Source organism: Tachysurus vachellii, chromosome 16, assembly GCF_030014155.1.
Source record: "Tachysurus vachellii isolate PV-2020 chromosome 16, HZAU_Pvac_v1, whole genome shotgun sequence".
Taxonomy (NCBI): Eukaryota; Metazoa; Chordata; class Actinopteri; order Siluriformes; family Bagridae; genus Tachysurus; species Tachysurus vachellii.
Window position 1 is genome coordinate 11,108,755 of NC_083475.1, and position 26,614 is coordinate 11,135,368.

General features: G+C 38.9%; 2 protein-coding genes across 5 annotated transcripts in view; one reads left to right on the forward strand and one right to left on the reverse strand.

Moving 5' to 3' along the window:
* Positions 1–752: 752 nt before the first annotated feature.
* Positions 753–22,258, reverse strand: cerk (ceramide kinase). 2 transcript variants are annotated; one of them, XM_060889141.1, is made up of 13 exons: positions 21,932–22,258; positions 13,740–13,871; positions 13,392–13,514; positions 12,795–12,920; positions 12,066–12,132; positions 10,905–11,050; positions 9,145–9,219; positions 8,600–8,752; positions 8,376–8,481; positions 8,120–8,190; positions 6,068–6,273; positions 4,820–5,043; positions 753–2,639 (listed from the first exon to the last, which is right to left on the reverse strand). In XM_060889141.1, the coding sequence occupies exons 1-13, from the start codon at positions 22,080–22,082 to the stop codon at positions 2,552–2,554; spliced, it is 1,668 nt and encodes a 555-aa protein (XP_060745124.1). In that variant the 5' UTR covers positions 22,083–22,258; the 3' UTR covers positions 753–2,551. The 2 variants fall into 2 exon arrangements, with proteins under 2 accessions (XP_060745124.1, XP_060745123.1); XM_060889140.1 differs by having other exon boundaries at positions 13,740–13,874.
* Positions 22,259–26,001: 3,743 nt separating this feature from the next.
* The window catches only part of tbc1d22a (TBC1 domain family, member 22a), a 148,788-nt gene continuing 148,175 nt past the window's right edge, over positions 26,002–26,614 (forward strand). For all 3 annotated transcript variants that reach the window (XM_060889673.1, XM_060889675.1, XM_060889674.1), the window contains exon 1: positions 26,002–26,237. In XM_060889673.1, coding sequence (XP_060745656.1) covers positions 26,176–26,237 — 62 coding nt within the window. In that variant the 5' untranslated portion in view covers positions 26,002–26,175. The remainder of the gene's footprint in view (positions 26,238–26,614) is intronic.

Sequence of the window (26,614 nt, forward strand, 5' to 3'; positions counted from 1 at the left end):
ATGACAATGAATGCACCAATAAGTATGAAAAAAGCAATCCATTGCTAGATCTACTAATTAGTGTTACGGTGATTAAAAATGGTCTGATGATCCAGATAAATACCTCACTGACAGGGAGCAACAGATACAAGCTGCTACCTTGTTTTTAGCTCTAAATCATTTCTGACACAAGGAATAAAATGACAGTTTGACAGATGGGAAAGATTAGAAAAGGCCCAAGACCACGTAATTATTCCCAGAGGAATGTACAGCCAGGGCTGTTACATACAATCAAAAAACTAATTCATTGTATTTTTTTTCTTAAATGCCCCCTCAAAAAAAGGCTAAAAAAGGTAATAGATGTTACTGGAGGTTAAAGCACTTTGCTGAAGGTCACTGGAAAAGTGGCTCAGAAGTGAAAATGACAAGGACGTTCGAACTTGTGGCCCCATGCCAACACCCCTGCTGACCCATGGTTGAACCACTACTTGTTACTCGGAGATAAATCACCCTGGATGCATGAATGCTATAAGGGAAGCAGTGGTCAACCTTGAAACAGGATTTCTTGCAAAATCTCCAGAGCTTATCCTTCAGTACAACTCAATGTAGCTTTTCTCTTGCTATCTCTGGTTCCATCAATTTTATCAAGTCCCAAGGAGACTGCGGTCATCAGCACTTTAAGCAAGACTGACAGGCTTTCAGCGGATAAAACGCAGTTCACAGTTTTTCTTCCATTTGTCTCTTGCATATCTGACTCACCACATCACCACATATATTTTGAAGAACTTTATTAAGGTTTTTTTTGTAACACACATTATCTTGTACATTTCAGGTCATACATCATTCCATGTGTTATCTCGAAGCCTGCGAGATGAACATCACGCTTTTCAGTCATGACTGAGACTTTATTATCTAGGCAGCATATCTACGGAAAGGGTTGCTTTGCTCACAGTGACCACTACTGAGGTTGCAGGGGCTATGCTTGTGTGGGTCGTGGATGTTGATGATGCTGTAATGTACGGCAAATGGGCTCGTCACAACTGCCAGCACTGGACCATAAATTAGCAACAGTCGCGGTATTGAAAGCCAGGGCGAGAGAAGATGGCAGTGATATTTACGAGGGGGCCAAAGAGGATTTTGAATTATGTTTCTGGTGCTGATGAAGTTTGATCTCAGGGCTGTCTGCATGCTCGAATAGGAGGTTTGTTGACACAGTGGTTGAAGCATATGGGCATGTAAGTGTTTGATTGGCCGTGAACCGGGCTGCCAAACACAGCAGCTGTCAGATGGCTGCTGTTTTGTACACACACCCACACTCACTGAGGACAGTTCATGGCCTGGCATTGCCTGCTAGTGTCATCACACACTACAGCAACTGATCTTTACTTGAATTATACAACTTGTGGAGTAAAATGAATTATTTGCCAGATCTTCGGTATAAGGAAACCGCCTCTGAACTCAAGCACAGCACCACCTCAAGCTTCTCAAACATTCACAGAGAGCAGATGCACTACTGCAAAGAGGCTATTTCAAAGTCCCCTGATGGTGGAAGAACACAGCCTTGGAGTATATTAAACATTCAGCAGAAGACAACAAAACAGGAAGCCCTACGGCTATTTTACAGAAGTAAGACAAAGAGAAACAAGAAATATAAGCAAAAAAAAAGCACATACTGTAAGCAGTAAAGGGTAGAGATCATAAACAGGTTGAAACCCAGAAGAATTAGGTTACTGACAAAACTACAGCAGGTTATCAACTTCATTTAGTCAAGCGATCACAATACTTTCAACTGAGGATCCAGCAACAAAACTGATCACACTAATGGGACACGGCAGGTTAAATATATAATGATTATTTTTGGCGAAGGATTTCAGTTCCTAAAAAGCAATTGTCCTCAGTATTATGTCCAGACTATTACATCACTAACGGACTGATTGCTATCAGCTACACAGTGCTAGACTGCTACAAAACACTTACATATTACACATTTTAACTGCTGGAGTTAACAGCTAAACGTTACAATACTTAAATATTAATCATTTCCAGAAAATAGGTAAAGTAACTAAATATATTATGTTGAATAACATAATAGTCTTGGGTAGTTCACTTCCAGTAAAGAAAGAATTTGCACATTATGCTCGAACTTTGGTCTACTGCTGCCCAAAACATCAAGACCAGCTTGACAGTAGAGGAAGACAGACAAGGCTCATGCTTAACAACTAAACTTCAAATATGTTGGGTGGAGTAAAAGAAATATTTAGCAAAATAGTCTCTCTAAAAGGAGGAATTTGTTTTTTTTAAAAAAAAAAAAAACAAAAAAACAACACTTTGGGGATAAAGGTTTAACCCATCTGAGCTTTTGCCATTGTGATTTCAGTGGTCTATTTATAGACACTTATACTATCTACTCAACCATGGTGAATTCCAGTGAACTAATGACGGCACTTTCAACAAACTCTATAAACGGATGTGTAAGGAAACTTGTAACAGCATCCTGTTAACCCAAAAGTGACCCAAAGGATTGGGGACCATCAAGTCATCATTTTTTTTTCTGTTCCAGTGACAGGCAGCTCTATATTGCACTGAGCGGGTAAGGTTCCTCAAAGACAGAGTGCTCTTCAATTCCTCTCGCAAACAGCTTGATCAACTGGCAGTGCACTCTGGAAACACAAAGACAGAAAGACAAATATGTGTCAAATGTCACTTTGGATGAAGAGAGCATATAAACATAGAAAAAAAGGTGGTTTAATAGATGATAATGGAGTGGAAGACAGAAACACGACATGCCAAAACTGATGGCTGTTTACAAGTTTGAATCCATTACAGCACCAGCAGATGGCCGAAGTTCTCACAATGCTAACTCAACTGTAAATATTTATTATTCTGTTTCAGTATAAAGACAGTATAAGATATAAATCATTCAAGTTGATCATTTTCTTTGATTCAATGATACTAATAAAAAAAAATAAATCCTAACAGACACAAGCAAATCAGTACTGCATGTTGTGGGACAGGACAATTAAAAGCATGAATGTTCTGCAGATGTCTATAGTATACATGCAAAAGCAACTGCTAAAAGAAAGAATTGTGTCTGTTCTGTCAGGCTTTAGTGAACTGGCATTTACACAGTCAGAATTGTATTTGTGATTCGACTGACCGCTGCGTTATCTGAGAAAACAAACACTATTTACAGGCATGGAGAGAAAACTAACCACTACGGCTAAAACATACAAGCTGGCACCACGGTTTATGATTATTATTAAACAATATGATGTTTTACTTGCATTAGATTCATTTGTGTTTAACCTACAGCTGTCCTTGAGCACTGACCGATGCTGCACTGACTGATGATGGGCTTTTAGTATTCTTAAGTTGCACTAATCACCTTTACTTTGCCTTTCTGAATAGTTCCTGTATGAAAATTTCACTAAGGGCTAAACACACCTGGTCAGTGAACTGGTTCTGCACTTCCCTAAATGCTATTAAAGCATCTAGCAGACTTATCCATTCATTGCTAACATTCCACCTACAGTTTTTAAACGATGCCAAAAAACAATTTAATTCCCTTTGGAGATTTATTAGAGGAACATGTAATACCTAACATTAACCAAATATTTATTAAACCACACAGACAGTTTTCTAGTACTAAGGATTTTTGCATTATTGACAGGTGAGCTTTTCTCTCTCTTTTTTTTTACTGCAATTTAAACGCATTATATATATTATAATTTCAGATTGGATTCGACTATTTAATTAAGAACATCCAACTTCAAGTCTCAGTTTCAGCCTAGTCCATTTTACTGTGCCATCAGATGCAAAGGCAGCAAACTGAAACGGTGTGCATTGTCTGTGCAACTTTGGAAAGGTTAGGATTTCATTTCCTCTACCTGCACAAGACAAGGCATGCTTAGCACCCAGGTGAGACATAACCCTCTCTTACACAGCATTGCTCATCTCTGCAGTTCATTTGCTGAATCATTCAAAGAACAACCAGCGAGGAGGAAAAGTCAATAAATGAATGGGGCTAAATTTTAATTAAATGGGAGTGAGCTTTTAACAGTGGAAAGGCCAGTAATTATAGGACATCAGACAGTTAGGCATCGCTGATGCGACAAATGGAGTGTGAAATAAATGTTGCATTCAGGAAAGACATCATGGCACTTAAAGATTTTCCAGTGATAATAAAGTGCTTTCTGTTATCTAAATAGTTTTTTTTTTTTTTTAACAGTGCAATGTCCATGTGGTTTATCTCTCAAGCACAACGTGGTTGTAATATTCCACTGGAAGTGGCCTGTGCCAGATTTACTTATCATGAGCTTCAACAGTGCACTTGAGGTCATTTGGATGGCAAAATTTGACAGTGAAGTAGCAGTTCATTACTTTTCCTTACATATACATTTATCAGGAACATCTACATGTAGATTCACTCTAAAAATTCAGTTAGTGTCTGTAAGTTAGTGTCTGATGTCATGGACAATATACCAACCACCTTTATACTTCAAATAATGTAAACTGCTGAGCAGAGATTAATTGTGTGAGGCGTATTCTCTGACGTGGTTGTGTGTGTGCGTTTGTGTGTGTGTGGGGCACTGATACACATGTGTAAGGCAGATATTTAAAACCCTGTATTCTAAGTAAACACACACAACTTGCTGTAACTATAAACAATCCTCATGTTTGTTCTGCTTCCACTGAAGTCTGACCTTATACGTATAGATGGACTCAGTTTAATAACTTACAAACCAATGAACCGGTTTCTCCAATTGCAAGTTAAATATGTACATTACTGTACTACAGTGTATTAATTACATAATTAGCACTAATTTTGGTCACTTGATACCTGACTTGAATGGCAGCATGAGGCAGGATTTCTCCATCACAGTTCCAGCTGCTGTGCACCAGGCTGCAGTTGCATGCCGGATGTTCTCTGCATATCCGGCTGAAGAAGCGTTTACGACCTGAGCCGTCAGCCTCCCGCAGATCCAGCTCAGAGTTGGTCTCCTCGTACCTGGGTGTGAAGTGGAACTGGCGCACACGGTACACCTCGACAAACGGGTAGTCAAACTGCAACACACACACACATGCTGTCTTAGGAACCATCGTCTCTTCTCTGATGCTACAGGAGCTGCCCATTTCCTATTTAGTTAAATCTGCCAACTTGATTTCAGGAAGAATCGCTGCACAATGTCTACGTTTAACAGCATCTTCAAATAATATTATGATTGTGACTTTTTGACAGTATTTGAGCAAGTATTTAGCTAAGAGATAATTAATCAATTAAATATGGTGGGTTTGATCATCTTACTCACAGACAAAGTTGTTTTACTATAAGTGCCAGCACTACAGTTCAATAACTGTAACAAATCACAGAGGTGTGAACCAGAACTGTTTGGATTTGATCCCTGAATGTGGAAGGATTACTAATGAGCAGGTGGGCTTCTGCTGAACATCGCTGAGACGTCTAAGAAACATGGAAATGTAACCAGAGTGAACTGAAGTGAACCCTTTGTAACAAACAGCTGTGTCCAACTAACCAAATTTTGCTGTCGGTAGGGTGAGTCACCCATTACACACAACTCCCAATGACACAAGCGTGCCTGAAAAAAGGGAACCAGGATTAGCAACCACACAAGGCAGGGGCTGGAAAGTTTCCCTCAATTACCTTTGAGATAAATCTAATATTTCTGCCTTGTTGGTTTTATGGCTCATAAATCTAATGAAAAACTCTGAGCATTCATCTAGTCATATTAGAGGCTTTCTGAACCTGAACTGCTCCCTGGCAGAGAGATATATAATTTCTGGGTTTAATGCGAGCGCAATAGAAAATGTAAAAGTGTTGTTTATAGAGCACTGAATTTGGCATTGGGGCTTGGACAGTGGAACCTCATTCTTGTGTGTTAGAGTAGTGCAGGATAATGAAGTGAATAAAGTCAAGCTAAAACCAAATAAGGAATAAGACAATGAGGCATGCTGTTATACGGAAATAACCAATGACAGTCTGTGTACTGCTGTTACTGTTTCCACTCCAATTACTTTTCTATAATAGAAACTCCTGATGATCACAATGCTACCGTGTTTCAGCATGTACCTGGTCATCTTTGTTGGTGTGACGTAGCAGATGGCGCAGGAAGTCAAATCGTGAGCACCTGCGCACCAGGATGAGGTCAACTGTGCCGTCGGCCAGGTGAGCAGAAGGAGACAGGCCTTTAGGGCTGCGAGGACAAGCACAGCTCATACATGCAGCATTGATGGCCAAAAACTTTCCCCTGATGACCTGCCACACTCCTTTTGTATCTGCAATATAAAACATACATCTATAGTTAGGAAACCTTGTATATACAGTGACTGAAATCTCAGTTAGAATGGAAAAGATGGGAGAACTTTTTTACTTGGAAGAAATGTGGTGCTTTAGTGTTGTTCCACATGAAGACCATAGGAACAGAAATGAACCAGAGCTGCACTTAAGGTATTGCTCCGATGTTTGAATGCTGAATAAAACTACATAAGACCAGCATTTGGCAAAGCCATTTTCTCATGTGTATTTTACTACACCCTTTGTGTCGGGTCACGTGTGTAGTTTTGAATTCAAGTTACAATATCATGTTTTAATTACAAAAATTAGACATTATAGAGGAATCGACGGTTTTTTTTCCAGTATAGAAAACCAGACAAATTTATGTCTATGCAAAGACCTTAGTAGTGATTACTGTATCTGACCATGCATTAAGTATCTTGGTAAAGAATGCTTTTCAAACACTGATGTGTGATCCACAATTGAAAAATCACACAGTTTGGTCCTAAAAGAAGCAGAGAGATGATGTTTTCCCCATGTTAGCAGGTCTGCAGAACTGGCCAAAGGAAATATATTTGAATTGTAAATGAATGAATGAATGAAAAAGGATGAATGAATGAATGATTGATTAAACTCTTAAGTGTCTAAAATGACAAGAGAGACCTTTGGCTTGTGTTTATTGGGTGCGTATCAGTAGCACGTATCTAAGAAGCTCTTCGGCCCGTTCGGAAACAGCCATACACGGCAAGTGCTTTTCATTTTACTGTGATACTAGATTAGTGATTAAGTACACTTAACTATCCCAGCACACACATACTCACACACTCCCCTCTATCAGCCTTCTCCCTTTTGGATTGCTTTCGCTATCAAGTCTAACCATGCCCAAAATGCAATAACAGACCTGGAGGTCTCTGCACGCGTCTCTGTAAACAGCACTTATCAGTAAGTCACAGCTTCATTACAGACTGGTCTGTCTGTTTACTGTCTGTTGTTCAGAGCTGAAACAGATAATAATCCATGAGAAGTTTGTGTGTGCATGTGCAGAGAGAGAGCGTGAGTTTCTGGAAATAATCGGTGCAGGAACAGATGGGAAGGCTGCATATCATTAGTGGAGAATATATTTGTTCAGCCACTGTAGGTGGTAGTGTGGGAATAATCAGAGCAGGGAGAGAACATCCACTGCCCCTGACTCCATGTTCATTTAAATCCCTGTCATCTTATTTTAGAGATTAGTATGTTAATGATAACTACTAGGTGGAACTTGTGATCGACTGTAAACAAAAGAATAACAGGCTTCATTCGTTAAGTTGAGCATAAAATGATTGTCTTGACAGGATTGTGTCCTTTCCAGTGAAGGAAAATCATAAGCTTACAGCTTACAGTTTATAGACAATCCCATCCTTCTAACTTTGTGGCAACAGTTAGGGGAAAAACCACATATGCTAGCAACGGTCAGGCGTCCACATGGTATATATTGACGTACGTCAAGTAATTCAGTGTATAAATGTGCTCAGGTCCTGTTTATCATAACTACGGAATAAAACAGAACTGCTGACTTGTTTACTCATATTATTTGTGCCTGAGCAAAAGTGATGAAGACTGCATGTAGTTACTATTTATGCCTAGCATAAGGCACAGAGAAGGTCTGTTTAAACAGCATGAACCTGCAGTGATAGTTAAAGACATTTGAAACCACAGATGTTAGACACCCTGTGCTAATCAGCTTGGGTTTTTAAATGAGCTGGATGCAAGCAAAGTGTCAAAGCAGCAATCAAGTGCTTAAAAACTATCATTTGCCTCGTTTAAGATTAATTTTACTAGGTACCAATATAAAGCTTGGATTCTCACCGGTATCTGAGACGCTTTCCTCATCTTTGGAACCCTGCTTGTCAGCTGAAGGCAGACTGCAGATATTACACCTAACAAAAGAACAAGCCGTTATCTATTAAGTCTGCAATCAGACAGCAATGAACACCAAGATGATTCGAGTGCATCTGTTCCTGCTAAGCAAACACGCAGACCGCATGAGGTGTGTTTGTGCTCATCTGAGTTTGAGATGACACGATTAATAAACCCATTAACAGATGAACATGGTAAATCTCACCCAGTTCGGCACGGCAGCTTGTCTCTCGGAGTTCCTACGTTCTCATCAGCAGGAAGGAAAGTGATTGTCCCTTCATAGTAGCGATGTGACATAAACGTTTTAACACCTGCCACAAACCAACAGGATTCCCATTGAAAATGACAGCAATTGAAAGAATGATGGCAGTAAGAGTAACTTTTGCTTCCCCCCTTATTTCAGTCTGTTATTATGGAGGTCTTGCTGACCTGAGATGTCATAGCGAGCTGGGCCCATCCAACGCTTCCTCTCGCTGTCAGTCAGTACATCACCATAGAAACCGTAACCAAGCAGCGAGACAGAATAGCGGAGAAAGGTATTGTTATGGTGGATGGAGCAGACATCCATTGGCTGGGAATCTCCTGGAAATAGTAGGCTTTCATTATTCTCTGCTCTACTTCCAGTTAAAAATAAAAGGCTCATAGAAAATTTTACACTGTGAATGATCCAAGACTGTCAGAAAGCGATCTATAATGACAGATATTTAAACAATTTCAACACTGCTGTCTTGCAAGTATTTGTTACAGGGATGCATAAACTCAGCTAACAACTACACCCTACAGCTATAATAAGTATGGGTGTGCATGCATGCATGGTATGTAGTTTAACTGCTACATCTTTATCTACACCTTACACCGCAAAGAAAGACATTTCAAAGAAATATTCCTTACTTGTTAATTATCCGAGTTGGACAGCATGCAAACGTATGTGACACACGTGTTATCAGTTGTATTTCACAGACATGCACACTCACCCACGACAATATGCAGAGCTGAGGTCACGGGGTCATTGGAGCCGACCGTTGCATAGCATATGCAGTCAGTAGAACCTAGTTCACAAAACACATTTCACAGGTCAGGGCTTTGTCATGTAAATGTAAAAATATTAAAATCAGAATCTTTCTCTCCATCTCTCTCTCTCACACACACACACACACACACACACACACTGCGCAATTTAGATGCTGGGACGATCTACCTAGCAAAATGTTGGCCGAATATTAGATACGCCTGAGGTTTTTCTGTTCGGGCTTCTGTGTAAGCAAAAAATAACTTTCCCCTCTGTCTTTGTGCCGAGAACAATTTAGCTGACTCACAGAGGCGTGGAGGAGAATACTATTAGCAGCAAGGCACTGCTTTTTACAGAGATGAGATTTCAGACTTCATCCTTCTTCTCTCACTCTGCTCAGTAATGAAATTCTTCTGTCTCAAACAGCTAATATAAAACCCAGTGAGAGGAGCGGTAAGCACAGAGCTCATGCCGGCAGGAATACAACCAGGCTGGTTCTTTCAACAATGAAGAAAGAACGAGCGCAGTTGAGAAGTGAGAAATCTAAGAAGAAGGACAAGAGAGCAAAAAGGGAGAAGAAAAAAGGCATAGGTAAAAAGTAATTAAAAAAAAAATGAAAAAGACTGGGAAAAAGTCTGAAGGGGGCTGTGATAAACTGGTATCTAATCCAGGGGGTATTCCTGACTCGTGGATAGGATCTGGATCGACTGTGATTCTGACAACAAGGATAAAGCTGTTACTAATGATGAATGAATGCATGTACAATAAGGAGGGAAAAAAAACAAAGTTGGATCAATGAAAGAGCTGAAGAAAACCATTTTGTTATGATGTAAGGTAAAAATTTGAGCCAGAAACAAACCAAGTTTTAATCATTCATCCGTTCATCTTCAGTAACCCGTTCAACCATGGTTAAGGTTGGACGCCTGGATGTAAGGCAGAAATACACAACAGATGTGACTCCGGTTCACACACTGCTTACATCTAAGGAAACTTGAGCTTTAACAGTCCACCTAATTACATTTTTGAACAGACAAAACTGTAAAAGACAGAATACCAATGTGAAACTCGACCCAGGTGGTAACTGAGGTCCCTGCAGCAGTACACCACCCTTCTATTAGTACAGAAAAATCATACTGTTTGTTTAAGCTTCTGCACCTGAACAACAGATTGTAGCGAAACAGAACGTTTCTATAAATACTGATAAAGCTAGGTTACTGCTATCTTTATCTTAAAATATGATTTTAAGCTGTGTACATTTCCACACTCTGGTGAACAGCACTCTACAGCTCCAAGGCCATTGCATTAATCCTTGTTAAAACTGTGTTATCAAGACTAATGGGCCCTGAGCAAAATATGGCAAAGCCAGGATGCAAACAAAAAAGCTTTTTTTCCCACTACACTAGGAGTTGCTTTGAATCACCCTGTATTTGTGTTATCGGAGTTATATGAGCTGCATCAAGACTGACTGTTTTCTTAGCGTAGTGACTTGAAAAGCGCCTGCTCTTTGTTAACACAGCGCACCATAACCATCTGATTTATGTGGAAAACATACACGTTATAGGTGTGGAATGTATGATGATGCAGAACAAAGCTACGTAGAATGTACACTTTATGCCTCCCAGGCAGGCTATCGGTATCAGAAGAGGCCTCTAGTTTTGTGATGGGACAAATCCAAAGCTGTTTTCTCTAGACACATTTATATGCTCTCCAGTGTGAAGAACTCACCTGCAGGAATGATCCCAATACGAAGGCTGCAAGGTATCAGAGTCTCATCTGAAAGGTTCTGGTCTACTCCAGAGTCGCTCTGCGTCCGGGAGATTAGGCCGTGTATGATCTCACTGAACATGCCGTCTCCTCCAACACAAACCACCCTGTAGATTCAACAACACTGATGTTTTATCCCATGGCCTTTTAGGTCACATCATAACTCAAATCAAACTTTTTTTTTAGTTACAGAGAAAGAAACGCTTGTTTCTCGGCTTAGTTTCTTGTTCTGTTTGGATCTGAATGCATGTTAACATTTCACTAAACCAACTAATTCACACGGATTTATGTTATTTAGACATGTGTAGGTTTTCTACTTAGATTAAAGGAGACCTAAAGCACATAGTGTAACATCTGGCAGCAGCTCATTTCAATCAAATTAATAAAATAAAATCTTTGCTTAAATGTTGGCAAAATTGAACATGAATTGGTGCATTGTTATAAGAAAATAATCAACATATAGGTATGAGGTCAGGTCCCAGAACCTTCTGCTCTTCTTATACCACAGCAATTTGCCATGCCAAAAATGATGTGGGGGAAAAAATAAACGCAGCTTGTCCTGTTACTGAGAAACTGCACAGAGAAAAGCTGTATGACTTTGGAAACTCTGGCACTTTCTCATTAAGGGAAAATGAGACTGCTATGACACGAGAGACCACTGTCATTAATGCTAAAGTAAATGCCTCCACGCCGTATACGTGATTGCTCACATTTGAAGCGACCACCATTCAAAGTGTGTTACTTTTAAGAATTAACAATGAGGAATTTAACAGTGCTGTAGAGTCAAAGTAGAAACTACAGTTTCTACAACATTTCTTGGATGTAGAACCAGGATAAAGAGTGCTATTTGCTGAAGTGCTAAAATAAAATCCTGATCCAGAAACAGCAATTCCGCTCAAACACTTGGCTTCTGGTCTTGTTGTGATGAATGCAGCATACTGATGTCATCAAAGCTTGTTGTCCATAGCAGGTTCTCACTGTTGCCAAACAATGCTGCAGTACCAGCCAACTGATACGTGCTTAAATGATAATCTAGTCTTTGCTGTGGAAGGGCAAATTCCTCACTGGGCAAATTAAGAGCTGCCACATCACCCACAGTGATCTCGGCTAACAGCAACTCACCCGTCGTATTTCTTTAACTCAGCCTCCGTTTTTAAGTGATCCCTGGCATGATTCGCCCACTCTGTAACTATAGAAACAAATGCAAAGTTATTGTGAGCGGTGAGGGGCAACAGCAACAATGACTTAATCTGCAAGTTATATTGCTACTTCACTAGTGGTTTACAATTAATCCAGCAACATCAAGTGATAAATCAAAGCTGCTGCTGCTAAAGAAAAAAAAACTACATTTCAAAACAAGACGTACTCAGTCAGGACTGATAGGAGACTGTAAAATACATATGTCCTAAAAACAGATGGTTCACAGAAAGCCTCTTGAGGTGATGGTGATTATTTGACTATAGACACAAAAACAGATGCATAGAGCTTATTTAAACTAGCGTGGCTTCTCTAATGATTCTGTTGTTTGTAAAATGCCAACATGATAAAAGCACACTTCATTAATAGACCTTATACTGTTATATATGATTGTGGGCTGTCAGTATTCCATTCACCATTTTTGCAGCCTAAGTGGGGGGGTTTGGAGGGGTTCCTGATGAATAATCCTCTCATGTTTACCAACTATCAGAGCTCCCATTATCATTATCCTGCCTGATGGATAAACCTGTAAACAAAATCATATCCTTGGGAACACTTGGCAGTTACGGCTATTTGCCCACAAATATCTTTTTGCGGAACGCGAACGCTCATTTTTTATTCAAATGTTAATGTAGACGGCTGATGGGCGCTCACCAATCACGTCGGTGGAAATAGAGGCACGGGAAAAAATTGGGGCTACTTTCTGCTCATAAATCCTTTTCCCGTGGTGTTTTCCTCCATAGGGATTTATGTAGACCAGCAAGCGCTTCGGTCGGATAGCTGCAAATAAGAAAATGGGGAAAAAACCTGGCTTAATTTGCTGCAAAACAGAATCTATTGTCTAAAATTCATTGGTTCTTCATTGTTTTTTTTTTGTTTGTTTTTTTAAACGATCAACTTTTATCAAACATGATAAACATTTTTTGACTTTTTAGATAGGACGACCTGGACTGGGTCTCCAGGCACAGACTATGTTCCTGATTAAGTGTTTTTCGAATTCTGTATTAATGACTAAATGTTTTTACCTCCTGTGTGATGTATTCTAATCCTTTACGAAAATATGTATGTATGTGCATGAGCGTGCAAGAGCATGTGATTCAGAAAATAATTCATCGCTACAGTGGTATATATGTACACACTATATATGTATTTATATACATATAGTATTTCCAGGAATACATCAAAAAAGAAGCAAAAAGCAGCGTAATCATTAGTCTAGGTCAATTGCACAAAAGAACATTAAGGACATACTCAATAGTGAGAGTTGCTCCCTGATGGCTTGGACCCATTGCAGACACAGTGTTCTATCAGTGCAATGGAGGGTGACTTCACCGCACCGCCAGCGGTGTTTCTGAGTTCTCTCCACATAGGACACTACAGAGAGAAGGTCAAAATATCTTAAACATGTGGAGTCCAGCTGTACAGCGTGATAACACTAACACACAATTACAGGGCAATCTTTCAAGTCATCTGTGTATTTCTGTATAGATAACCTGCCTTCTTCTTACCACAACTAGGGGGTTTGTCCTGTTACATAATTGCACTGAGCCTACATAGCTTAACGCTTAACGCTTCATTACAGCACATGATCATGCATACCTGTGAAAGCGTGCTGGTTAGATTCAACTGGAGTTTGTGGAACTTTCTGCCATTTTCCTACACCTGTGCTCGCACAATCTTCCTCTGTCTCCTGGACGGATATGATCTCACACACCGGCACGTACTGGCTGCCTGCTGAAATAATATAATAGAATTAAAAATACGGCAGAGTAAAACAATACAGATTGTTTAGTAGCAACGTATGAAACTAACAGAAATATCAGGAACAATGAAGTTCCCTTCATGTGAAAGGACTTCTTTCCACATTCTGATCAGTTTCCATCTGATAACGTTTTTTTTTACAGAATCTGATCAAGTCGTGATTACTTAAAATATCCATTATGGAATGTTAGATGAAAGTTCAGTCAGAATGTAAACAGGTCAGTCTTGTTCTAAAACAGTACAATTTGTCTTCCATTTTTCTCCTTGTCATGACACGAGTAAATGTCTGTAGTGTTAGTTGAATGCAAGCTTAAGCATTCTGTTTGTGATCACAATCTTTCCTGTACGTTAAGTTCTGTTTGTACATTAACGTCATGACCAATGACCCATATGACTATTCTTCTATTCATCTGTTTGGAATTAAAAGCATTTCCCTGTATGGTGCACTGGGTCTGACTGAATGTGACCAATTAAAGCTGAATTTAAATGTGCCTTGTTAAAGATACTCGAAGTCTCTGAACTGTTCTGTAGAGACAAAACATGTTCCCTCAACTGGAGTTTGGATAGCGGTGGTGGAGAGCGCTTTTTAGCACATCAGTACAAAATACCCCAGGGGTGTTCGATTAAATTTACCACATTTTCAAAGTATAAACATTAAGTGAGCCCTTGTGCCCTGTGAATCAGGAGAAGTCATCCTAAAAGAAACCACTCCCATCTGGATAGAAACATAGGATTATAGGATAGATAAACTTTGTCCTGTTTTGCAGTGACGCTTCATTCCAACTAAACAAGTGGACTCGAACCATGTTTCTTCTGATAGTATATCATAGCCACCAGCGTTTCCTTTAAACGCTCAGAGAAGTTCTTCCAACAAACACCCTGAACATTTAAGGCAATCCCTCAGACAAAAATATCAAAAAGCTTTTAACATTCAGGTCACGTGTTTTAAATGTTTCCCCACGCCGTCCTTCTAAAACAGACTGTATTGTTGATTCCAGTGTTAGGACATCCAGACTTCAACAATCAGAACAATAAAATAAACAAAGGCTGAGGGAAAGGAAATGCCTCATAACAATACTGGACATTCCACTGTCGTCTAATGGCTAATGTGTCTCCCTCCTGGGAGTTCAGCATTTTTGACCAAATTCAAAACGGTTTGATGTACTTGGTCTATATGAAGCAGCAGTAATATACTATTACAACAGATAGACATTTTCAGTAGAGAGCAAGAGATTTATGATCCGTACAAAGGTTCCTGACCTCAGATTACGTTTAGTGTTCTGTCTGTCATCTAACATCAGGGAAGTCTAACAGATTTGCTGGGTCATAAACTTAATTTTATGCATCTCTATTCTCATGAACAGATCCTTATCATATTACCAATTAACACAGTCGTGAATAGATTTGCTGTGAAACCATGGGACAGTTCTTCCATTCTGAACTTCAGGTGTGAAAAGAATGAACATGAGAAACCTGTTTGTTAATTGTTTTGTTGCCAAATGTTAAGCAGGTTGTGCAAGTGTAGCAGCGTAAACACAACAGCTGTTTTACAAACAAAGACCATTTCAAAAACAAGAGTGAATAAAGCAATTGTTTATTACCAGTTACCTTCCACTTCTCGTCTATCAAACAGTCATGAATCCTGGATGTTAAAATGGCCTGCTAGGTGACTGGAATTCAGGGAACGCTGTGGCGTTGTCTTGCCCATTTGGCTAGCTGATATCTTCAATAAAACTGATTTGTCTATCTCTGAAATGCGAGACGACACGTATTCATGCCATTTGTCATATTGAACTACATTGTAACTCGCTATCAGCAGCCTTGATTTTTACAAGCGCTATTCTTAGTCACATTTAAAGTACTTCTTAAATATGGCATGCAGATTTAATCGTGCATCTTTGTTCGTAGATACTAACGAACAAGTGATTGTATTTAGAGGTCTTTAACGCTGTTTTAACAAATAAAATAAAAAAAATCTAAATATACACTGAGCACCTACTAAATATGTTAAACAGAGGACACCTGTGTTCGTTTTGTTCATCATTGACTCAGAGTTTTCACAGCTAAAATATCAGATCAGTCCTGCATGAGGACAAAGGAACTGCTCATGAAGCTTCCAGATCTAATTGTTAGGAGTAGAAAAGCTGGTTATAGAAGGATCTAAAAAGATTTGAAAAAGGAAGCAAAGCTTTGATCCCTCATAAGAGCCTTGAAATCCATTACAGGAGGAAGAATTATAGCACGGTCCAGACACCAACAAGGACAGGAAGCCCTTCCAAATGGAGTAAACAAGCATGAAGGGCAATTGTAAGACAAGATGCCAACTATGTCCCTGACAGGGTAACAGCTCATTGGCTGAAATAGGAGAACCTGTGCGCACCTTATCAGGTCTTCACAGAGCATCACAGTGCCAACTTTATGCTTTGTGCTTTTCAGCAAGTGGAACAAGAAGATCATCATCACAAGAAACATGGATGAAGCCAAATACAAGCAAATTCTTGAGGACCAAGTTTTGACTCGTGAAGAAATACTGAATTGATAAGTAGTCTATTATTTTATAAATAATTTTCTTTTTATTAAAAAAATTGGTTTATTACCGAAAGACTTCAAACTGAGCAGAAAAAATAAAGTTATTCCTAAGATATGGTGTTACAACTCAACAGAAAAAAGAAATCCTCACTGAGGACTGACTACTTTCTGAAGAGACTGGACTTCAAACAGGGAGAAAACTACTAAAGCAAATATACAACAGACCTTTGACCAGGGATCTTCAATCTTCTCTGCAAAGGGCCGGTGGGGCTGCAGGCTTTTATTCCAACCAATTTGGAGGCTCACCTTGATGGCTGACTGGAGACCAAGATGAACTGATTAAACAGGTAGAATCAGTTGTGGCTCCTGCTTGGCTGAAATGAAAGCCTGCAGCCACTCTGGCCCATCGGGGAGAAGATTGAAGACCCCGGACGCTGACCTTCATCCTGTTCGAATAAACTGCAAAAGGTCATCAGTTCATCTGCTGGTTACACTCATCAATCACACAAATATTACAAGAACTCAACCACTCATTCTGGAGATATCACACTAAGGAGAATCTCAGACAGATGAATCGACAGATTAACCTGAGTGGCAGAGGCATAAAGTTTCCACCTATATAATGTAAAGTATATGCACGTTAACTATTAGTGATGTGCATAGTGATTGTAAGATCTTAAACATAAGGGATAAGAACGAGAAATCGCTGTTAGCTACTTAGAAAGCTTCTTTTTTTCACCATTTTCTTTTCCTGAGATGTTCAACATCATTAATTAGTCTACGAGAGATGTAGACGAGACGGGACTAATATTCTGCTGCACTGCTCTTTTAAAGAGAGATAAACTAGGGCTAAATCCCACAAGCAGTACTGCCAAATGTTGAACAGCACTGTCGGTAATGCAGGAAACGAAGTGTAAATGGTTTTCGCTATAAAAGTAAAGGAAAAAAAGGAAAATTCACATTTTAATTGCATATACATTTTTGCCCTTTCCTTTCCTCCTTAACTACACATGGGAACAAACATTCAGTCAATTTATCGCTCTTTCTTAAGAAGCTCCAGGGATTTGACCGTCCTAAATAAATAAATAAATAAATCAATCAATCAATCAATCAATCAATCTAAAATATTTATTGCCAACAGAACCTCATGTACAGAGGTGGTTTGCTGCTACGTCGGCAGTATTAAGCATTGCTGCGGTTTTGTAAGAAGTCCAAGACCAGGCTTCATTACCGGAGAGATGCAAGTTGGAGCAGGAACGTCACGTGAGTGGCAGACAGATGCAGACGGCGCATATGAGCTCATAGCTAGAAGCTTACATAAAGCGTTGCCCTTCCCCGAGAGTCTTGTTTGAGCAGCCGCACATGTCGTTTGTCCAATGCAAGGTGTTATTCTTGGCCAAACATTGGTTTAGCATGAAATGACCCTTTACAAATAAGGTATTTTGCACAGCCTTTTAACCTACGCTAGTTATTCTGGCAGAAGTTTTGTGTGTAAGATTAGGAGTTAGGTTGCATTAAATACACAATGTGATAAGATGAATCCCTTTTCAGAATATAGTTTAGTTAATTAGTCCAATCAACATTTTGTAGTAGTTAATGGGACTCAGGTATCTTTGTGTGCATGGAAATACCTCAAGCCAACAAAAGGAGCTATTGCCAATTATTGCTCATTTGTTATACTCCATTGGGTTCTTAGAGAGCAAAGTATTTACTGCATGCAGACAGCAAGACTTGTAGCAGCTAATAAGATCATTGAGATGATCTAAATCCTGGCGTATGTGCTCGTCAGTGGCCAACACTGTCCAAGGTTAAAGGACTGTCCAAGGACTCATGTTGCTCAGCAGGGGTATTTGCTTACCCAACTTCAACACACAGCCTCATAGTGTTCAGCATTTTCTTGGTGGAATGAAATGTGCTCAAGTTTGGTACCAACCCAAGATCACATCTTTATTTGGGTTTTGTTGGAGCTGCCCACTTTTCCAAAAGAAAAAAAAAAAAAAAAATCTAAATGACGTTTTTGTCTGACCAAATAAAAGGAACAAGAAATGCTGAAACGCAGAGACTCAAAAACTGAATAACAGACATGTGACATCACCATTATACTGCCAATGACTAACACAATATAAGCAGAGGTAAAGCGCATCAGCTTCAAAGCCAACTTGTTTTGTTAATAAAATTACAGGTTAGTGAAAATGTAAATGACTCCAATAGAAAATGCAAAGATGTAGAGCCGAATTGTTCTGGGAAGCGTAAGCACTCTTTACATCAGCGCTTTAGGTAATGACACTTTCTACTACAGAGGTCAATGTGAGCATAAAAGACACTTGAGGACTGACAGGACCATTAGCTAAGATGACCCATTATTGAAATATGATAGAACAATTTATTTTCATTGCCAGCATTACATATGAGTGTGTAAAGAGGTTTCAGCGCATTCGGAGGAAGGTCACCACTTGATTGTACAACCACATTATTGTACTTATATTTCCAAATCATCAGACAGACCACACAGTTTTAGACTGTATTTATGAGCAACACTCATGTATCCTGACACTGTACATTACTCACTTTATACCGAGCTGTGCTGCCTCTCAGGCCCTTTGTAATCATTCGTCTCATCGGATGTTATCGGACACAGACGGGTGACACGGGTAGATGTTCACACCCGAGTTTTCAAGGTGTCTCCACTGCATCTTTAAATGCCCATATGATCAAATTTCATAGTGAAACCTGCCTAAATAAAATCGATGCAAACTCAAAATTAAACAAAATCATACTCTAATTCAAATACTCTCCTCTTACAATAAAGCATTTTGTGAAGGACCTGTTCATCTAATCCATGTTTCATGTGCTTTATCAATCAGACATGGAGAGGAAAGCAAAAACTGGCAGACAGAAAATGTAATCTGTTCCCCAATCAAACAGAGTGACATACGGTCAATAAGCTAATATATAAAAACAGTACGCTTGTATTATAGCCTACATGTAGTGTATGTTTCTAGAACATGTGTGGAGATTTTTCTTATGTGCTTTCTGACAATTAATGCACTCCATGGCTTACGATAACGATATACTGCTTTCTTTAATAGTACCACCTGAATTGTGAATATCCACTGCAACACTGTGAATCTGTCACTGCCAGTATTGCGCTACAAAAGTCCAACATGAAGACGCCATTTTCTTCAACAGGCTAGTTATTTAACCACAACATAAAAACTTGTGGGGGACGTTTTCTTTCTCTTCTTCATTCCCATTAACATGAAGTTCTCCTCTCTAATTTTAAAAAGACAAACAATGCAGCTTGTCATGTTACTGAAAAAACAGGAAAGTGCAAAGTCCTCTGTGCTGAAGACTCTCCCATCCTGAAACTTGCTGGCCGTGACAGACACGGCACCCAAGACTCCTCCTATCCATTTTAAACATCTAAAAAAATGCTCAATTATATCAACGACATGGTGTTCTTTTTTTAAAATAGCACTTTTGTAAATATTTAGAGTTTAGAATATTTATTTACTTTTGTAAATATATGTTTATTATTAAGTTTAAATTATCTGCAGTTCAAATCCAAGTTGTTGCTATAGAAATTACAACTTAAGATAATATAAACATGGCCGTAGACTGGTGTCTGCATTTCTGAATATATTACAGGGGTGCAAAATGTGAACAGATCACAGTGTGCATTTGATCATGCTCAGGCCTGTATTGTGTGCTATCCACTTTTGATCTGATCATCCGAGACGCCTCCTAACAGCAAGTTTGAATGGGGGCCTCAGTAGTCAAAGTAATTTAACAAAAGCCAGGGACTCTACAGTATCTAGTGCAGGAAGGAAACTTAATTCCAAAGCAGCACAGCCTCTGGGAAAAGATATGTGTAAGCTTTGTGAGTAAAAGAAACCCAGGTAGTGCAGAGTGCACTCTTGTATTCAAGGCCACTGGGTTCATTGTGGCATTTCTACGGTGAAACCTATTATTACTGGACACATGAACAAACTGTCTTATGAACAGAGTGACTGTCGTAGGGAACAGAACGTTCTCCACAGTCAGTTTGTTTATGTATAACTACATATGTAGTATCATAACAACGTGTTTCATGTCCTGGAAGAAGATGGCTGGTGCTTTCCCAATATATCTACACACAAACATCCTACATGATGGTGTGTCATGTGGAACACGGCTAATCAAGTATTGTTTGCTTACACAGAGCCTGGAATTTACCCTGTGGTCAACATCTAAACAAAACAAAACTCATGCAAAAAAAAAATAAAAACCTGTGAAAAAGAGAAAAGGAAACTGCTGTGTCGCATGTTCACTATAAAGAGAGCCTGCAGGTCTTCTGGGTAGTTAATTAACAGTTGAAGGCAGGAAGATAGATAATTATAGAAAGTCTGGAAACGGAAAAAAAGGTAAAAAGATCCCTCAATCTCTTTTAAGCATTATTTATGGCACAGTTAGTAAATGAACCATGAGGACATATGACTCAATAGGTCACCTTACCCTTGAGGACAGTGAGCTCTATTTACAGGTTAGTGCATCTCTGTGCTCCTGTCCTTCTTTTTAGTCACCATGGAGGTCAGGCCTGTGTCCCAAAAGACCTCTTATTGGACACACAGTGTTTATAATATGAATTAAAGCCCTGCAGTGCAATTGGATATGAAGGATAGTGATGTGGGATTGAAACACAGTCTCGCAGTCTTCCTAAGCTACTGCTTAAGTACATGAAGGTCATACTTAATGCTCTTTAACTACTCCTGCACGTGTGTTTGTGTATATATATATACACACACATATATATACACACACACACACACACACACACATACACACACATACATACATATATATAAACCCAGCCACGTGCCTCTGCCTTCGTGTTGAAACATGAGCTGATCCTAGAGCGCTATATATTAGATTTCTGATAAAGATTACCACATGACACTGTGTTTAAACCCCACGTTAAGACTTTCAGATAAAGATTACCACATGACACTGTGTTTAAACCCCACGTTAAGACTTTCTGATAAAGATTACCACATGACAGTGTTTAAACCCCACGTTAAGACTTTCTGATAAAGATTACCACATGACACTGTGTTTAAACCCCACGTTAAGACTTTCTGATAAAGATTACCACATGACACTGTGTTTAAACCCCACGTTAAGACTTTCTGATAAAGATTACCACATGACACTGTGTTTAAACCCCACGTTAAGACTTTCTGATAAAGATTACCACATGACACTGTGTTTAAACCCCACGTTAAGACTTTCTGATAAAGATTACCACATGACACTTTGTTTAAACCCCACGTTAAGACTTTCTGATAAAGATTACCACATGACACTTTGTTTAAACCCCACGTTAAGACTTTCTGATAAAGATTACCACATAACACTCTGTTTATTAATGCACACTTTACTTTCACAGAGAGAGACACACGACGGAACCAAAACAAAGTGTACGGAGTAAAAACACTAGATTTATGTATCGGTTTAAAACGTACCAGCATTCAGAGGACCGTATCTGCGTCCAGCGGCCCGTTTGTGTGTGTTGTCCCCCCGCGGTCTCCATGACAGAGCGGCGCTGTTTAAAGTCACCTCACAGAGCGTGTTGTGGACGCTGAGCTGTGAGGACAACAATAGCTTCTGCTCCATTTCTCCCTACAGACACTCAGCCAAGGCTCAGTTTAAACCGTAGTTATCTGAATTTCATCTCCGACACGGAGTTAATAACCTACTGGGTCCCTCCGGCTGTGTTAAAGCGCTCTGTTTCCTTCCTGCTGTTCACACATAGCGGTTCTGGGTTCTCTATGAAATAAAAAAAAAAAACAGCCTGGGCTTGAGACCTCCTGCGTCATCACGCAAATCCGTTTACGTAAGCCGCGCGCGCACACCACGCACGGGAACTTCACAAAGTTTTTTTTGTTGTTTTTTTTTGTTTGTTTTTTAAACAAGTCACGTCCCGAAAAAAGTCACGTGTTTTTTTTTTTCTTTTTAAAGTACCGGCTTTATTGTGCGACCTTGTTATATAGTTGTGTATATAGTAATGACTGTGACGCTGAATTGTTAAAAGCGCATGCGCGACTGACGTCATGTCGCGTGTATATTCAATTCAATTCAATTCAAGTTTATTTGTATAGCGCTTTTTACAATTGACATTGTCTCAAAGCAGCTTTACAGAACATAAACATAGAACAAAGGTTTTTTTTATAAAGAATAATATAACGATTATATTTGTGTGTATGGGGTGGGGGGGGGAAATATCATCACAACGTCGATGTTAAAAATGGACATAATTCAGAATCTGAATCAAACAGCTTATTTTTAGTGTCATACGCTTTCAGTGCACAGAGACCACAACAACAACACACGAGGCAATAGAAACAATATACACATATGTAAATACAAATAGACAAAATAAAGTGAAAAATAAAATAATAAATTGTACATTTGTGCTGTAGATGATGGAATAGAACAGAATGAGATGCAGGGATGCACTAGGATGGAGGTAGTGACAATTAAATGTAAGGTTATTACACATTGTTATTGCATAATGGGAACATTTAACTGTTTATAAGGTTGTTGGACTGGAGAACAAACTGTTCTTGTGCTGGTTGTGCTGGTGTTAGGTCTCTGTAGCACCGACCAGATGGTAAAAGGTCAACAAGAGTATGACTTGGATGTGAAGGATGCAGAGTGATTTTCTCTCTCTCTCTCTCTCTCTCTCTCTCTCTCTCTCTCTCTCTCTCTATATATAAATATATAAATATATATATATATATATATATATATATATATATATATATATATATATATAGTTCTTGAAGGGTGGGCAGGGGAACACCAATAATCCTTTTAAGACTATTTTTTTCAATAGTCCTCTGATGTTTGATTTTGTAGCTGAGCCAAACCAGACAGTTATTGATGTGTTATAATTTACTTAATAACGGTTATTGATTTGTTATGATTTACATTATAACAGCAAAGAGAGAAAAAATAAATACTTCATATGGGGTAGGAGTGGTTCATATACAGTATATCTGAAGCTATAAATAAAAGTCCACAGACCCCATTGGGGTATAGATAATAGAGAGGTTAGAGATTTCTAGTCATGAACTTTTCTTAGGTAACTTGAATATTAATTAATGAGGATTGGGTTAAACTTATTTAATAAAAGGGACCAACCAGCACAGTGCCCCATTGAGTAGCATTGCTGCTTCACTCTTCCAGGGTCATTGGTTCGATCCTGAGCTCAGTTGTTCTCAACTCCTGTGTGGGTTTCTGCTGAGTTCACAGGTTTCCTTCCATAAATACACCAGTAGGCAAACTGGCAAACTACATTTAAATATGTGTGTGCAAGTTGCCCTGTGATGGATAGGTATCCCTTCTAGTGTTAATCCTAACTACCCAGTGTTCCCAGGATATGATTTGGATCCACTGCCCTGACCAGTATAAAAGGGCTACTGAAGACACACATCCTACTTTGAGAACCATTGCTACAGCGCCAACACTCTATTTCTTTTAATTACTTGTATGCTGGCTCGTCAACTACTAAGAAACAAATCTCCTAATTATTTTATCTAACTTCAAAAGTTTTCAAATAAATATGACTTTTGTTCCACCCACACAGAAAGCAATTATGAAACTGATTTTCACTCCTCAGAGCACAATACCTCTTTTTGACAAGGAGGTCATGAGTCAAATCTATTGGATTTTGGCATAGATTTGATTCCTTAGTCAGATAAACATCAGTATTTGGCATTCTAGTCCCCTTAAGCAGTCTATTTCAATATTGTAGTGTTGCTTAAACAAGCTTTAATTTGTATACATGTGAGCCCTTGAGGCTGCCTTGTTAATGTGATGCTTAATACTTTGTTTTATTAGACTTTTACATTTATGCCGTTTGGCAGACGTCCCTTATGAAGAGTGACATACAGTTTTATTAAAGTGTTTTTAAAGTCTATATCAATAAATATATCCTGATACAGGTTCACTAGGTCGCAGACTAAAAATAGCATGAGTCTAAAAGCTCAAGTAGAAGCATGAAAAGAAACACAGAGAACTTTTTTCTCAAGTGCTAATTTAAGAACTTTGGGAAGAGGTAGAACATTAGACGAGGTTTAAAGACTGGAAGTGACTCGGCTGTTTGGACAACTAGAGGAAGTTTATTTTACTGGCTACGTGCAAGAACAGTCCATCATGATTTGTACCTTCCTTGTATGCTGAGATATGGTAGGATCAGTCAAGCAGTGGTAGAGAATTGGAGGGAGTGTGGTGCAGTGTGGGATGTGATAAGTGCTTTGAGGTACAGTAAGTGGTTGCTGGTCTGTTTTTTTTTTGTAGGCAAGCATCAGTATTTCAGGAAGCCAGTGTAGCAGTGGGGTGGTGTGGGAGAACTTATGGAAATAAGGTTGAAGCAAAGTAGTGCAGTTAAATTCTGGATCATCTGCAGAAGCAGACCTGCCAGGAGCAAGTTGTAGTAGTCCAGACATGAAATGACAAGAGACTTAACAAGCACCTGAGTGATCTGTGTGGGCAGAAATGGACAAATCCTTCTGTTGCGGTATTAGTGTTTGCTGTTAGTGAAAAAAACGTATTTTCATGATTTAGATGTATGTGTCAGTTTATGATTATGTTCCCTGTTCTGATGAAGCCCTGTGGGTTTGGAGCCAGTTCTGTGGATAACCACTAAGCCTGTATTTGTAAGGTAAGTGTGACTCGCCAATAAAAGACTGAGTGCATTGTTTTCAACAGAGAAAGCTTCTTCCTCCTCCATGCCACAATGTAAACATTTTCATTACACTTACAATCATAATGTAAGTAAACAAATGGTTCAGTTTAACTTAAAATGACTTCAAAGTTATATTATATAATGGCTTTCATGTCTTACTTTTCAAAAATGTTCACAATAAATTTTAAAACGGATTTCCTATCCAGGTAGAATTCTTCGGTCTCTAAATTCCCTGTGATAGAAGACTGATCAGCGTATCAATGATGAATGAATGAATGAATGGATTGGTGCATGGGTGAATGGATGAATATATGAATTGATGAATGAATGAATGAATGGATGAATGAATGAATGAAATGATTAATGTATGAATGTATGAATAGATAAATGGATGAATGACTGAATAGATGAATGAATGGATGAATGCATGGATGAATAAATTAATGGATGGATGGATGGATGGATGAATAAATGAATGCATGCATGCATGAATGGATGGATGAAATAGATGTATGGGTGAATGAATGAATGAATGAATGAATGAATGAATTAATGGATGAAATAGATGTATGGATAAAGTAAATACAATTAGAAATCTATATTGTGATAAAATTATATAAGAACTCTGATACACTAATCACACTCAGAGTAAGAACGTTGATAAAAAATGACGTAAATAAACCAGTTTTTCTGTTTATTTTGTAACTAAAGTAAAAGTAAAAGTGCTGCTTGATATCCAGCTGGATGTTTTTGCCGACAGTAACCTTACAGCAGTGCTCACTTCTGATTGGACAGCTACTACTCTCTGATTGGTCATCTCACAGTAGACTTTCTCGGTCTAACCAATCAGGTCGCTGCTTGCTTCTCGGCTGCACCAACATGGCGGCTTTCTGAGTTTACGAAGAGGAAAAAAATAGCGAATGTGTAAATAAACCGACTTTACGTTAATTAGAGATTCCGTTAGTCGTTTAAAGTGGTTGAGGTTTTGATGATCTGTCGTACAGAGAGAAATAAAACATGTCGAGTGACGGAAGTAAAAAGCAATTCTGGAAAAGGAACACAGCGAAGGTTCCTGGCAGGTAAAGTGACGTGTTCATGCTAGCTGCTGTTAGCCGCTAATGCTAATCTCCAGTGTGTTTAACGGTCTAAATAAAAGATGGCGTCATTCACATTATCCCTCGTTGGTCATTTTGATCGCATGCTGTGATTCTTATGGCTTTTATACTCGTTAAAAAAAAAGAAAAACATAAACAGGAAAGGGAAGCTAGCTTAGCTAATTAGCCTTTAGCTTGCTAAGATTTCTTTCCCAGGAATGACACGTTTCCTGGAATTCCAGTGGCAACAGTAACTCGTATGAAATGTTTTAACACCTATTAATTTAAATGTTTTCGATGTTGTTCGGACGCTAAAGCATATTATCCTGCACATGTGGATGTAGCTGAATGTCATAGATGTG

Coding starts and splice junctions, on each gene's coding strand:
- cerk (XM_060889140.1), bottom strand. CDS start 22,082: ATGGAGCAGAAGCTATTGTTGTCCTCACAGCTCAGCGTCCACAACACG. Junction 12,921..13,391: donor GGAGCAACTCTCACTATTGA/GTATGTCCTTAA, acceptor TCTTATTTGCAG/CTATCCGACCGAAGCGCTTG. Junction 8,191..8,375: donor AAGCTGCCGTGCCGAACTGG/GTGAGATTTACC, acceptor TTCTTTTGTTAG/GTGTAATATCTGCAGTCTGC.